The sequence below is a fragment of the Alligator sinensis genome, unplaced genomic scaffold (assembly GCF_000455745.1).
Source record: "Alligator sinensis unplaced genomic scaffold, ASM45574v1 scaffold138_1, whole genome shotgun sequence".
In the NCBI taxonomy this organism is placed as follows: domain Eukaryota; kingdom Metazoa; phylum Chordata; order Crocodylia; family Alligatoridae; genus Alligator; species Alligator sinensis.
This window is the reverse complement of record NW_005841862.1, coordinates 4,066,563-4,078,748: the sequence shown is the minus strand read 5'-3', so window position 1 is coordinate 4,078,748 and position 12,186 is coordinate 4,066,563. Positions and strand designations below refer to the sequence as shown.

The 12,186-nt window shown below is 42.3% G+C and overlaps 1 protein-coding gene across 5 annotated transcripts in view; it reads right to left on the bottom strand.

Annotated features, from left to right (window-relative positions):
* Positions 1-4,672: 4,672 nt before the first annotated feature.
* LIN9 (lin-9 DREAM MuvB core complex component) overlaps positions 4,673-12,186 on the bottom strand; it is a 57,774-nt gene continuing 50,260 nt past the window's right edge. For all 5 annotated transcript variants that reach the window (XM_025216357.1, XM_006016560.3, XM_025216369.1 and 2 more), the window contains 4 exons: positions 7,951-8,076; positions 7,217-7,399; positions 6,922-7,019; positions 4,673-6,108 (listed from right to left, as the gene is read on the bottom strand). In XM_025216357.1, the coding sequence (XP_025072142.1) occupies positions 6,003-6,108; positions 6,922-7,019; positions 7,217-7,399; positions 7,951-8,076 (513 nt within the window). In that variant the 3' untranslated portion in view covers positions 4,673-6,002. The remainder of the gene's footprint in view (positions 6,109-6,921; positions 7,020-7,216; positions 7,400-7,950; positions 8,077-12,186) is intronic.

Below are 12,186 nucleotides of genomic sequence, written 5' to 3'. Positions count from 1 at the left end.
TAACTCTTACCCAAGACAGTAATCAAGACAAGAACTATTACCACCTTTTTGGAGAGAAACATAGAAAAGGTATACATGCTCACATAAAACACATGTATTGATCTACCCTCAAATTAAGGTGCACATGTAACTTTTATAAGTCACATTGTATGCTCTTTCTGTTATCGCAAATATAGTACACCACCCCAAAGGAGTTCTTAATACAACAACAGCAGCAACAACTTGCTCAATTGGCAACATGTATTTTCTCTATAAGAGCATTCATAGATTCATAAATGTTAGGGCCGGAAGGGTCCTCAATAGGTCATTGAGTCCAACCCCCTGCCCTGAGCAGGAAAGAGGGCTGGGGTCAGATGACCCCAGCTAGGTGCTTGTCCAGTCTCCTCTTGAAGACCCCCAAGGTAGGGAAGAGCACCACCTCCTTGGAAGGCCATCCAGATTCTGACAACCCTTACTGTGGAGCAGCTCTTTCTAATGTCCAACCTAAATCTGCTCTCCATCAATTTGTGGCCATTGTTCCTAGTTACTCCTAGTAAATAGAGCATTTCCTATTCCCTGCTGCCCTCCCCTGATGACTTTGTAGCCAGCCACAAGATCACCTCTCAGCCTTCTCTTGCAAAGGCTGAAGAGATCTAGGTCCCTCAGTCTCTCCTCGTAGGACCTTGCCTGCAGGCCTCTGGCCATATGAGTGGCCCTCCTCTGAACCCTCTCAAGATTCTCCGCATCCCTCTTGAAGTGCGGCACCCAAAACTGGACCCAGTACTCCAACTGCGGCCTGAACAGTGCCATATAGAGGGGAAGCATCACCTCCCTGGACTTGTTCATCGTGCATCTTCTAATGCATGCTAAAGTGTGGTTAGCCTTGTTGATCACTTCGTCACATTGACAACTCATGTTCATCTTGGAGTCAACTATGACTCCAAGATCCCTTTTCGCTGCTGTGCTGCTGAGAAGGTCACCCCACAGCCTGCGTATTGGTGGTTCTTTTTTCCCAGGTGCAGCACTTTGCACTTGTCTTTGTTGAACTGCACCCTATTTCGTTCTGCTCATTCTTCCAACCTGTCCAGATCCACCTGGATCCGTTCCCTACCCTCTAGCGTGTTAACTTCACCCCATAATTTGGTATCATCTGCAAACCTGGATAGGGTGCTCTCCACACCTTCATCCAAGTCACTGATGAAGACATTGAATAGCACCGGTTCAAGGACCGAGCCTTACGGGACTCCACTGCCCACATCTTTCTAGGTTGATATTGACCCGTCCACCACCACTTTCTGGGTGCAACCCCTAAGCCAATTTACCACCCACCTGACTGTGTAATTATCTACTCCACAGCCTGTCAGTTTATTTATGAGAACAGAATGAGATACTGTACTGAAGGCCTTCTAAAAGTCTAGGTAGATGACATCTACCTCAACTCCTGCGTCTAAGTATTTTGTGACCTGGTCATAAAAAGAAACAAGGTTAGTCAGGCAGGATCCATGCTGATTTCCTTTCACCATTATTTCCCCTGCTGGGCTCCCACAAATGTGCTTCTTAATGATTTTTTCCAGAGCTTTTCCAGGGATAGAGGTGAGACTAACTGGCCTATAGTTTCCTGGTTCGTCCTTCCTCCCCTTCTTGAAAATAGGAACCACACTGGCCCTTTTCCAGTCCTCTGGGACCTGATTGGAGCACCGTGAGTGCCAGCGGCTCTGCTATGACACTGGCCAATTCCTTTGGCACCCTTGGATGAAGTTCATCCGGGCCCGCTGATTTGAACACATCCAGCCCCTCCAAGTGCCCCTTCACTAAGTCTGTGCTAACAGTGGGTGTGCTGGTGTCCCTCCTGTGTCTATCTATGATCCAATTGGGAGATTTGTCTTGGTTTGTGTCTAGGAATACAGATGCAAAGAACTCATTGAAGAGCTCAGCTTTGTTCCCACTCTGTCACCAATTGCCCTAGTTTGTCCTGTAGGGGTCCTATGCTACCCTGTGCCTTCCTTTTGCTCCCTATATACCTGAAGAAGGACTTTTTGCTGTTCTTAATTTTTATTGCCAGCGTAAATTCTAATCCTGCTTTGGCTTTCCTGATTCCCTGCAAGCACGAGCCAGGGAGGCATAGTCCTCCTTGGTAGCTACACCTTGTTTCCCCATCCTGTATACCTCTTTCTTTGCCCTTAGGCTTTCCTGGACCTCCCTGTTCAGCCAAGATGGTTTCTTGCCCCCTTTTATGTGCAATGGGATTGTCTCCTCCTGCGCCTGTAGAATTGCTTCTTTGAGGAATGACCACCCTTCCAGGAACCCCATTTCACCAATGCTCTTGAGCTTTAATCGCTTGCTAACTAATCTGAGCACACTGAAGTTAGCCTTTCTGAAGTCTACCCCTGCTGGTTAGTTTACCCACCCTTCGCTGGATAGTGAATTCAATCAATTGATGGTCACTATCCCCTAGCTTACCTTGTACCTGCAGATTCCCCACTAGGTCATCCCTTGTAGCTAACACCAAGTCCAGCAAGGCATTTCCTCTAGTGGGACTGTATACCCCCTGCGTTAGGTGGAGGTCCTGTATGCAGGTTAAGAACCTATGTGAGTGGTTAGATTTGGCCAACTGCTCCTCCCAGCAGATGTCAGGATAGTTTAGGTCACCCATGACAACCATATCTCTTGACTGTACGGCCTCTGAGAGCTGTCTGGAGAATTCCAGATCTAGCTCATCCTCCTGGTGTGGTGGTCTATAGCAGGCCCCCACTACCAAGTCCCTTTCCCCATGACCTCCTTGTATCCTGACACAGTACCTCGGTTTGGCCCACCTCTGATCCCATCTTGATTATAGAGGATGTATATTGTTCCTTATCACAGAGAGAAACACCTCCCTCCCCATCTTCTCCCCACTCTATCCTGTCTGTACAACCTGTAACCCTCTATGCCTACTGCCCAATCATGAGCAGGGTCCCACCAGGTTTCAGTTAATCCAACCAGGTCAAAGTTGTTGCTTGCAAGCAGGAGTGCAAGTTCCTCCTGCTTCTTCCCCATGCTCCTAGCATTAGTGTACAGACATTTAAGCCCCACAATGGGTGCACTTGGTACCCCCTGTCCTGATGTCTATTGGGCCCCTTAGTGCTTACCTGGACTGATCCAATGCATTGCTTGTGGCTTGCTGATCCTAGATTCTCCTTATCCTCTGCTACTCCGTCACCTGACAAACCTATTTTAAAGCCCTTCGGAGATCAGCCAACCTGCAAGAGAACACTTTAGAAGAGAGATGAAGACCATCTCATCCCAGGATGCCTCTCTTATGGAAGTGCATTTACAAGAAGATAGTTAGATGTTAAAAGTGATAGGCATAATGTTACCCTCAAGGTAGTAGCCAAGCTCAAGACTGTGGTGTTTTGATGAAATAATCCTTCTATGTAGGATATGAATATGCTTATTACTCAAATCCAAGATGAAATTCCTCCCCCTATTTACTATAGTGGGGGGACCGCATCTTGGATTTGAGCATCAGAGCCAGGGCTGAAGCTGCTACTGCCATCACCAATGCTGCCTGGCCAAGGCTAGGGTGGCTCACTGTGGCTTTTATAGTGGGGGAGGGGGCACATGGTGGGAAAGCATAGGAGAGACCATGTGGTATGGTGGGGCGAGGGCACCAGAGAGACCGTGTGGTGCAAGGGGGGTAGGTGGCAGGGATGGCAGGTGAAAGAGGGGGTACAGCCAGTGGGAGGGGAACAAGCAGTCTGACCTTCATCTCCCCCCTCCACCTTGCCATTGCTTTCTGTGCTGCTACTTTCCCCACTGCAGCAATGGTGATGGGGAAAATGTAAGATGACTCCCTAATACAGGGGTTGTCAACTAGGGGTACGCATACCCCTGGGGATATTTGGAAAGGTGCTAGGGGGTATACACAGGCAGGCAGGGATGACATCCACCACCCCGCAATGCCCCCGCCGTGTGCAAGCCCCCCCCGATGTCTGGCTGCTGTCACCTCCCCTCCCCGCCTCCTCCACTTCGTATCCAGTCGCTGCCACCAAAAGGGGTATGCTCCTTAAAGGTTGAAAACCCCGGCCCTAATAGATTTTATGCATGGAAAATTAACAAACATAATTTCTTTGTACAGAATTATGGGGGTGGGGGGAGGCGTTGTCTTAAATTCAAAGTAATCTTGGATTTGGGTAAATACTGTATACAGACAGTATAGATCTGGTCTGCTTGGCTGCCTGCTCAGTGTTACTATATTAGTATCCAGTAAAGCATTCAAGCAGTCCTGTTGACTTCAGCTGGGGCCACGAACCAGTTGGAGACTGCATGGTTTATTTTGGGCTCTAGCAATCCCTTTGTTTAATCAAAGAAACATGCTGACAGGGTTAGCAAATGACATTTGTCCTCTATCAGATAGGAGGGAGAAAGGACAAAATGATGGTGACCTGAGGTAGGAAGAAGAAATGTAGCCATATCTTATGAGTAAAATCTCATAAAATGAGGAATTAGGTTTGCATTTTGACATTTCCATACATGCTTTAACAGAATTACCATTTAGGACTACTCAGTCACTTTTCTTTAGGGATTTCTGAATCTCCCAAAATGGTTATTTAGCTTGCTCAGCAGGCCATAATGCTGCATTTTCATAAATAAAATGTACATATTTTCTTTTCACGTGAAAATGAACCTGTTTTTATGTTCAGAAGCTTGCAGTTTTGTAAAATATATCAACTCTCATGGATCGGTTTATTTAAAATTACAAATTTCATTGAGAAAAAAGATTTATGCATTTCTTAATTAACAGAACAAATTTAGCTAAATATAAACTCTGCACTAAATCTTTGCAGTGGCACAATACCAACACAGAATACAGAAGCATTTTTAAACTATACAAAATTTAAAAATTGAAAATAATCATGTTTACATATTCTTTATACATTAACATATAAAATACCTCATTTTATGAGGCATCTAAAACAATCAAAAACATTCTACAGCTATCTCTGAAAATTCAAATCTGGAAACAATTTATTACACTGAAGCTTTACAGGACTCTATATTAAACAAACAATCCAATACATACTTTTTACAAGATTAACATTCCTGGATTTATTCCTAGGCAGGTTTTATTTATTTATTTTTGCTGTACACTCCACTGGTTATCTTTAGTTATAAAATTTTTTTTATTTATAATATGTTGGATAACCAAGTTTCTAATTTAAAAATTGTGCAAACAAAAGAAAAAAAAGTGGGGAAATGATGTGTTTACTGTTCATCTGTTAAAAAAAAAAAAAAAAATCACCACCTGCAACACTTTTTATCCGGTATGATAGGAAAAAGCCATAACAAGTTTGTTTCTGGGAGGATAACAGTTATGTTTTTCTATTCCTTCATTAGATATTTTATATAAGTTATGATAAATTAAACATTTGAGAGAGAGAATTACCCATCTATAGACCTGCCCCATGTCCTCAAGTCTACACCACCTATATATCTATTCCCTAGCACCTATTTTCTGGCCACATTTGCTGCTGCTTCCCAACAGCAGGTATACACGTAATGGCTTATAGCTACATTATTTGTAGACTGAAGTCTGAGATGGTAAACCACAGGTACTACAGCTCTTAACTTTCAAGAACAAAGAACTGCCACACAGCCACTGATTTATACCACTTCCTCTTCATTGTCTCCAGCCTGTCAATACTGGCTGGGCAGAATTTATCCAAGCTTTTTAAAATGAAGTTCCAATATTCTTAGTTGAAATTATATGAAAGCATATCCATACATTTTCAGATGAATGCAATAAATTTACTAAGAGGTTATTCATTAGCAAAACTACTGTATGTGCATAACAAATGGTAAAAATCTAATGCAACGCTGGTCAGTAATGCTGGTTTCTTAAGAAGCAGTACAATATAACTAAAAGTGTTCTTTTTAGAAGTTTTCTTTTCCCTTATCTTGTGGCAGTTCAGATATTTGGTGAAGCCTATATAAAGGAAGAAGACTTTCCAAAACAACATGCTGTGCACTTGAAACTTTTTTTTTCAGTCTCTGTTGGTGTTATTAGCTGCAAAGGCATGTAAATTTCCCATTTGGCTTAGGCCACTTTGAATATGTGCAACATGGATCTCAACGTTATTCTGAAAACAACTAAAGAAAAGAAAGAATGGTTAAAATCTGTATTTCAAGAGTCAACTTATGAAACTGATCACATCTGAACATTACTTTAACAACAGTCCGCTGTTTTCAAGTCAAGATATGAATGCAGGAAGCAGTGTAACAGTTCATAAAGACTAATATGCCAGACAGCAATCTACCTCTATCAAGTTGCGTTAGTTTATGAGCAGGAGCAAAAGCATTATCTACAGTATATAGCTCAATGAAGCCAGGATGTTCCTATTTCTGGGTGGTAATGCATGCGTTTCGTAAGATGAAAGTGATGAAAATAAATTATTGTAATAGACTTATTATAGTGAACTACGTATATTGAAGTAGAAGGAAAGTCCTACATTTTTATATCTACTGCAAACTGCAATTTGCAATTCTGGTCTTGGATAAGTTTTACAAAGAGCAGGAAAAGGGAAAATAATAAAAAGGAAGCAGCCATTGTACAGTGTTTTCTTCAGAAATTTAAATTTTTGTAAAATACTTACACATATTAATGATTATTTGTCTAATTCAAGACAGAATTTGCTTTGCCACTTAATTTTTCAAATGCCTATGATATTGGATTAAAATACTAACACTTACATATATGTATTATCAGATCACTTTGCTTCTAGATTCAAGTAGAAGCCTTGCATATTTTACATTCCTGTTACAGAAGATAAGTATCTTTCTTGCAGATTGAGCCCTTAATTATATAAATAAACAAACATTTGAGCTCTGAAGAAGAGTCAGTAATCCTGGGAAGTGCAAGGAGAAATGAAATACCTATATGTTATTAAAAGTTAATTAGAATACCTGATATTGGAAGAATCTATTGAATTCTTGATGTCATTTAATGAATCTGTAAGTGATTTAAATTCAAAGGAATTCAGGTCACCTCCTTCTGCTAGACACTGCAAGAAAAGCCAAAAGCAACGTTTTGAATTTAACTTATAGTTATGCTATACAATTATAAAAATCTGTGCAAATATAATTAATGTTCAGACTTAATGCAGCACATAGAGACATTTCATTGATGCTCCAAGTATAACTGGGACTGTAGAATTGTGTGTTTTGTGTGAAAAAAAACTTTTAAAAATAAACAATTTACCTTAATTTGCAATAATATTGCTGTAAGCCTAGCAATCAGTTCAGTAAGGTTTTCATTTTCAACACAAAGATGTCCTGTTGATGATGAGTTTGCTTGCCGGACTATCTCCTGAGCCTCTTCTTCACATCTGCGTCTCAGATCTGTTGGCTGATCTGCAGGCTGAAGGCCTTGGTCTGGAGCAAGCTGCATAGATATAACAGAAGAAAATACTGGTTAGGGCCTGATAGTAGTTGTGAGTGTGAAATGCAGTCAGCCTCGCTGGGAGTTTTACAAGTAGATAGCAAATTAAGTCAGGCCCCAATCATTTTATCAATCCATTTATACAAAGATTTAACACAAATCAAGCTGCTGACATCAAGAAAAACTACTGGCACTCAGGGGAGAAGAGAGGAGAGAAATATTTTGGAGACCAATGTAAGTGGCTCTTTTCAACATGAACTTTTCTAGAATCATAGAAAGAAGGACCAGAAAGGACCAGTAAGATCATCAAGTCCGGTTCCCTGCCATGGGCAGGAGGTAATGGGCTCAAACAAGCTCAACGAGGTGCTTGTCCCATCTCCTCTTGAACACTGCCAGGGATGGTGACTGCACCACCTCTGCTGGAAGCGTGTTCCAGATTTTGGTTACTGTATGGAAAAGAAGTTTTTCCATATGTTTAGGTTCTTTGTGTGTTTAGGTTTTTTGTGTGTCTAAACAGCAGCATCAAATTAACTATGAATTAAGCAGTATATTACCTCATAACAGTATTGCTGAACTTTATGCAGAACTTTGTTCAGGTCCTTGTTCAGTTGTTCCAGTTCTAGAACAATAGTTGCATACCTCCTCTGAAACTCAATGTTGATGGGCATTGAATAGGATTTCTGTGAAGACATGAGCACATATGTATTTATTTGTTTATTTTGTATTTATAAAGATATACTACAAATGTGCAGGGCTTGTAGATCCTGAAGCTGCAACTAAAATTAAAACTTAGTTACAGGGGAGAAGTATTTTTCATCGTATTTCCAAATAATTTGTTTCTACAAGAAGTATCTTTTAAATATTAAAGACATTATTGATAATATTTGTGTTATTTTCAAATCCAGCTGACAAATATCCAGAGTTCTGGGTGCAAGAGCTATGCCTATTGTTCTCTTTGTAAAGTGCTGTTCCCACCTATGGTGCCAGGGCTACTACTGGCTCTGTGGTCAGATCTGAAAGGCTCTGCCTTAGTGTGGTACAGAAAATAGCTTAGGGAAGCTTTGCTGGCCTTGCTGTATTGTGTATAACTCAAAGGGGCTGTTCCAGCACTTAAGAATCAATGTACTGCAGAGGGACTGTGGCCACAACCTTTTGTTCCAGGTATGGTTCTCTAATCACTTTCAGGGTCAGAAGGTGGTAAAGCAGAGCTATTTCACAGAATCTATGGGTAGAAACATATCACCAAATGAATCAGATCAGCTATGCTGCTTCACACGTTGCCTGCTGTTTTGTCCACTGATGCGATGGGACAATGGGTGATGTGTTCTCCTAGGGCTTCAGGGGCCTGGTCCTGCACACCCTAGGAATTTCTGGGCAGGGTTAAGCCTTTTAAGCCCTGGGAATGCCTGCCTGGCTTTCCCCGCTTACTGAAATGCAGCCTGGGATCTCCAGGACATACCTCGGTAAGTGGGGATGCCTTGACTTTTCCCACTTACCAAAGCCTGTCCTGGATATCACTGGGGCACATCTCAGTAAGCAAGAAAAGCCAGGCAGGTACTCTCAGGGTTTGGGGGCATGATTCTGACAGGGGTATGCAGAATTGGACCCCTCAAATACCTGGAGCACCTACTTGGGGTGGCTGGAGGGTGCACATAGCCATGGGCTACCCATGCTCCCTGCCAAAAAGCAAAAAGACATCCGCTGCAATAAAGTCACACATTAATAATACCTTTTGTCAGGACCACACTGTGGCATGAGTCTGTACATCTGTTTCTAAGGCAATATCTGTTTCCACCCTGTAACACCTGTAGATTCTTCTTATGCTACATATATTCCATAAAGTAAATTTTCACTTGATATATCCAAGGATGATTACACAAGCCCCTAACTCAAGGATGAATTATTTGGGAGAAAGCAAATATTATACAAAGATACCTTCCTGATTTTAATATTGTATTTTGCTCTTTTATTGTTATATTTTTAGAACCTCCCCCAATGTTTGCTGGAGATAAAACATGACACACTTCAACCATTAACAGATTTCAAGGTAAGCTTGACATATTTCCCCTATTATTGTTTAGGTAAAAAGAATGAGAAAGATTAGTGTTAATCATTTCCCAACACGATTGTTAACAGCCTCTGGCTTTGGTGGACTAGCGGAGAAAATATATTTCAGAGCCAAATATCTTACACCATGAATACCCAAGGTCCAAGAAGCCAAACCCAAGCATTGCTATGAAAAGTTCACAATAAATCTCAGCTATTGAGATCAAATCCAGGACTGGACAGAGAATCAGAATCCGAAGCAAAGTAGGGCTTCAAAAATTAATACCAAAAACTAGATGTGCAGCTGCAAATTAACTGAAAACTGGTGCAAGTTTTGGACAAGAGGGGCAAGTCCAGATGAGTGTGCACATGTGGTTCACAGCATCACAGACATATCTGTGGCATGGTGAAGTACACACACCGCGCATGCAGGCATTTGTCATGCTCCTGATTTGGAGCACAGCAGGGGGTTTTTGACACTGCCAAGATCCCAGTGTCAAAAAAAAAAGTGAGGCGGCACACATGGCAGCGTATGCTGCCCGAAGCTAGAGTCTGGCTGGCCAGAGCCATGCTCTGGCTGCCGGTCAGGCTCCACGCACCCAGATCACAGCTGCTGCACCCCCAGGACCTCAGGTAAGGCCGCTGGGGCCAGCCCAGGTACTGGACTCAGCCTCCCCTACCCCACACCTGGAGTATTTTTCCCCACGCTAACCCCATTTGCAGGGGCCTGTGCCAGGGCAAAAAGCATGAATTTATGCCGTTGCTTTTTTCCCCCATGGCAACTACACACCCCTGCTCATGGGGACGTGGCCTAGGTATAACACGCTTCCTGCAATTAGGTTCATCATATGTGGAGTTTCTTTCTGAATTAGCTGTTGCTTCCAACTATTCTGCAATGATACCTTTTTCTTAGAGAGGGGTGGCCACCCTGCTGCATGCATGCCACCTGGGCAACTGCTTTGTGTGGCATCTAAGCTCTGGGTGCTCTGTAAAGGGAGGTGCTGGAACAGAGTGGGGATTCAGCCATGTGGAGCAGATCAGGGGTAGGATGCTGCTGCCAGATAAGAGCCAGGGTCAGCCTTTCCTTGCCCTGCAGCCAGCACTAAAATTCAGGGCTTTGGCTCCTTGCTCTCCATATAAAACTGTGGCAGTTGCAGGATCATGGAAGGATTAACCTGGGTCTTGGTGGTGATGCTTCTGTTGCAGCAACATGTTGCCCCTACTCCCTCTGCAAGGCTGGAGCCCCCTTACCTCCATCACCCTGGGGCTCAAACTGTCAGGGGTGCCTCTGGAAATGGGAGGGGGTAGGGTTAGAATGGCACTCACAGGGGGTCAGGGATACACTCATGGCATGCCTGCCAAGGTTGGCCACAACTATTTTAGACTATATTGCAATAATCCAATCCGGGAGTTAAAGCCACAGGTAACTAATCCACACCTGAAGAGATGACTGAGGCATCCGACATAAATGAAGATGGGGGGGGAAGAGAGAGGTACTTCTGAGCATCGCCACTTGAAAATCCAGGACCAATCAGGGATTTTGAAACATCAAAGCAACTACAGACGTTACTGTTAAAAGGTGGGTGTCTTTTTAATAAAGAACAAGTATCATTTCTGTCAGACAAGCTGTTCAGATGCTTCCCTTGAATGACACCTCTAACTTGTCCTCACTCTTCAAGTGAAAGAAATTAGACACCAAACCTTTTCATCCTAATTTGTGTTACCTCTCCAGAAGGCAACTGACTTTTCTGAATGATTTCTATCATCTTATGCAGGGGTTGGCAACATTTTACAGCAGGGGCCCTTTAACGGAGCTTAGCTTGCTCCGAGTGTGGGCTGGGTTGGAAGCGACCCGCGCTGTCACCACTGGAGCTGAATCTGTGCAGCTGTTCCTTCCCGACCAACACAGCCATTTATCCTTGCTGCTCGGGTGAAGCCCTGTCACCAAAACACCATAGAAGTTTCCTGGCTCAGTGGGCCAGATAAAATGGCCTCAGGTTGCCAACCTCTGGTCTTACCCTCTATTTAGACAACTCTAGCAGATACACTTTTATTTATAATTCTTCAGTTACAGCTAATAAACTAAGATTAAACATTTAAACTTCAAGCTGTTCCCTTCAAAAACAAAACAAAAAATGTATTACTTTGGATAAGTCCCTGTTCAATAGACAACCTGCAAGCCTCAAGTCATTTAGAGTCTCTTGTTGTTACCAAATAATAGTGTACTCTACACTGAGTCTGGTTGGGAAGTTATACTTACTTCTATTTTAAGCCAGTCATAAATTTTATAGCACAATCACAAAAAGTGTTTTTTTTAACTGAAACCAGCAGTTTTCAGCCAACTGAAACAGTTGCTGTTTCATTATATCTAAAAATCATTGTATCAGAATTATTTGATTGATATCAAAGTCTTTAATATCCATGAACATACTTAAAGTGTCACATGGGTAGCTGGTGTCTGAGAAGAAACCTTTGATTAAATTAAATACGTTTAAAGGGAGAAACTGTGAACAAGATTGCCAAAGGAGGAAAAAAAAAGTGATAGAAGTTAAGAACTTAAGCCATTAGAGAAAGGTATTGTCCCCTCCATTTTTTTTAAATCAGTCTTAGGCATTCATACACATTTCTGTATTAAGAGATTTATTTACCAAGGAAACAGTAACACAGAAGAATTGCAAAAGATATCACAGTCTTTATCCTGGTTATAGAGCTAAATTTATGAAACTACAAATGTCACTGTTCCC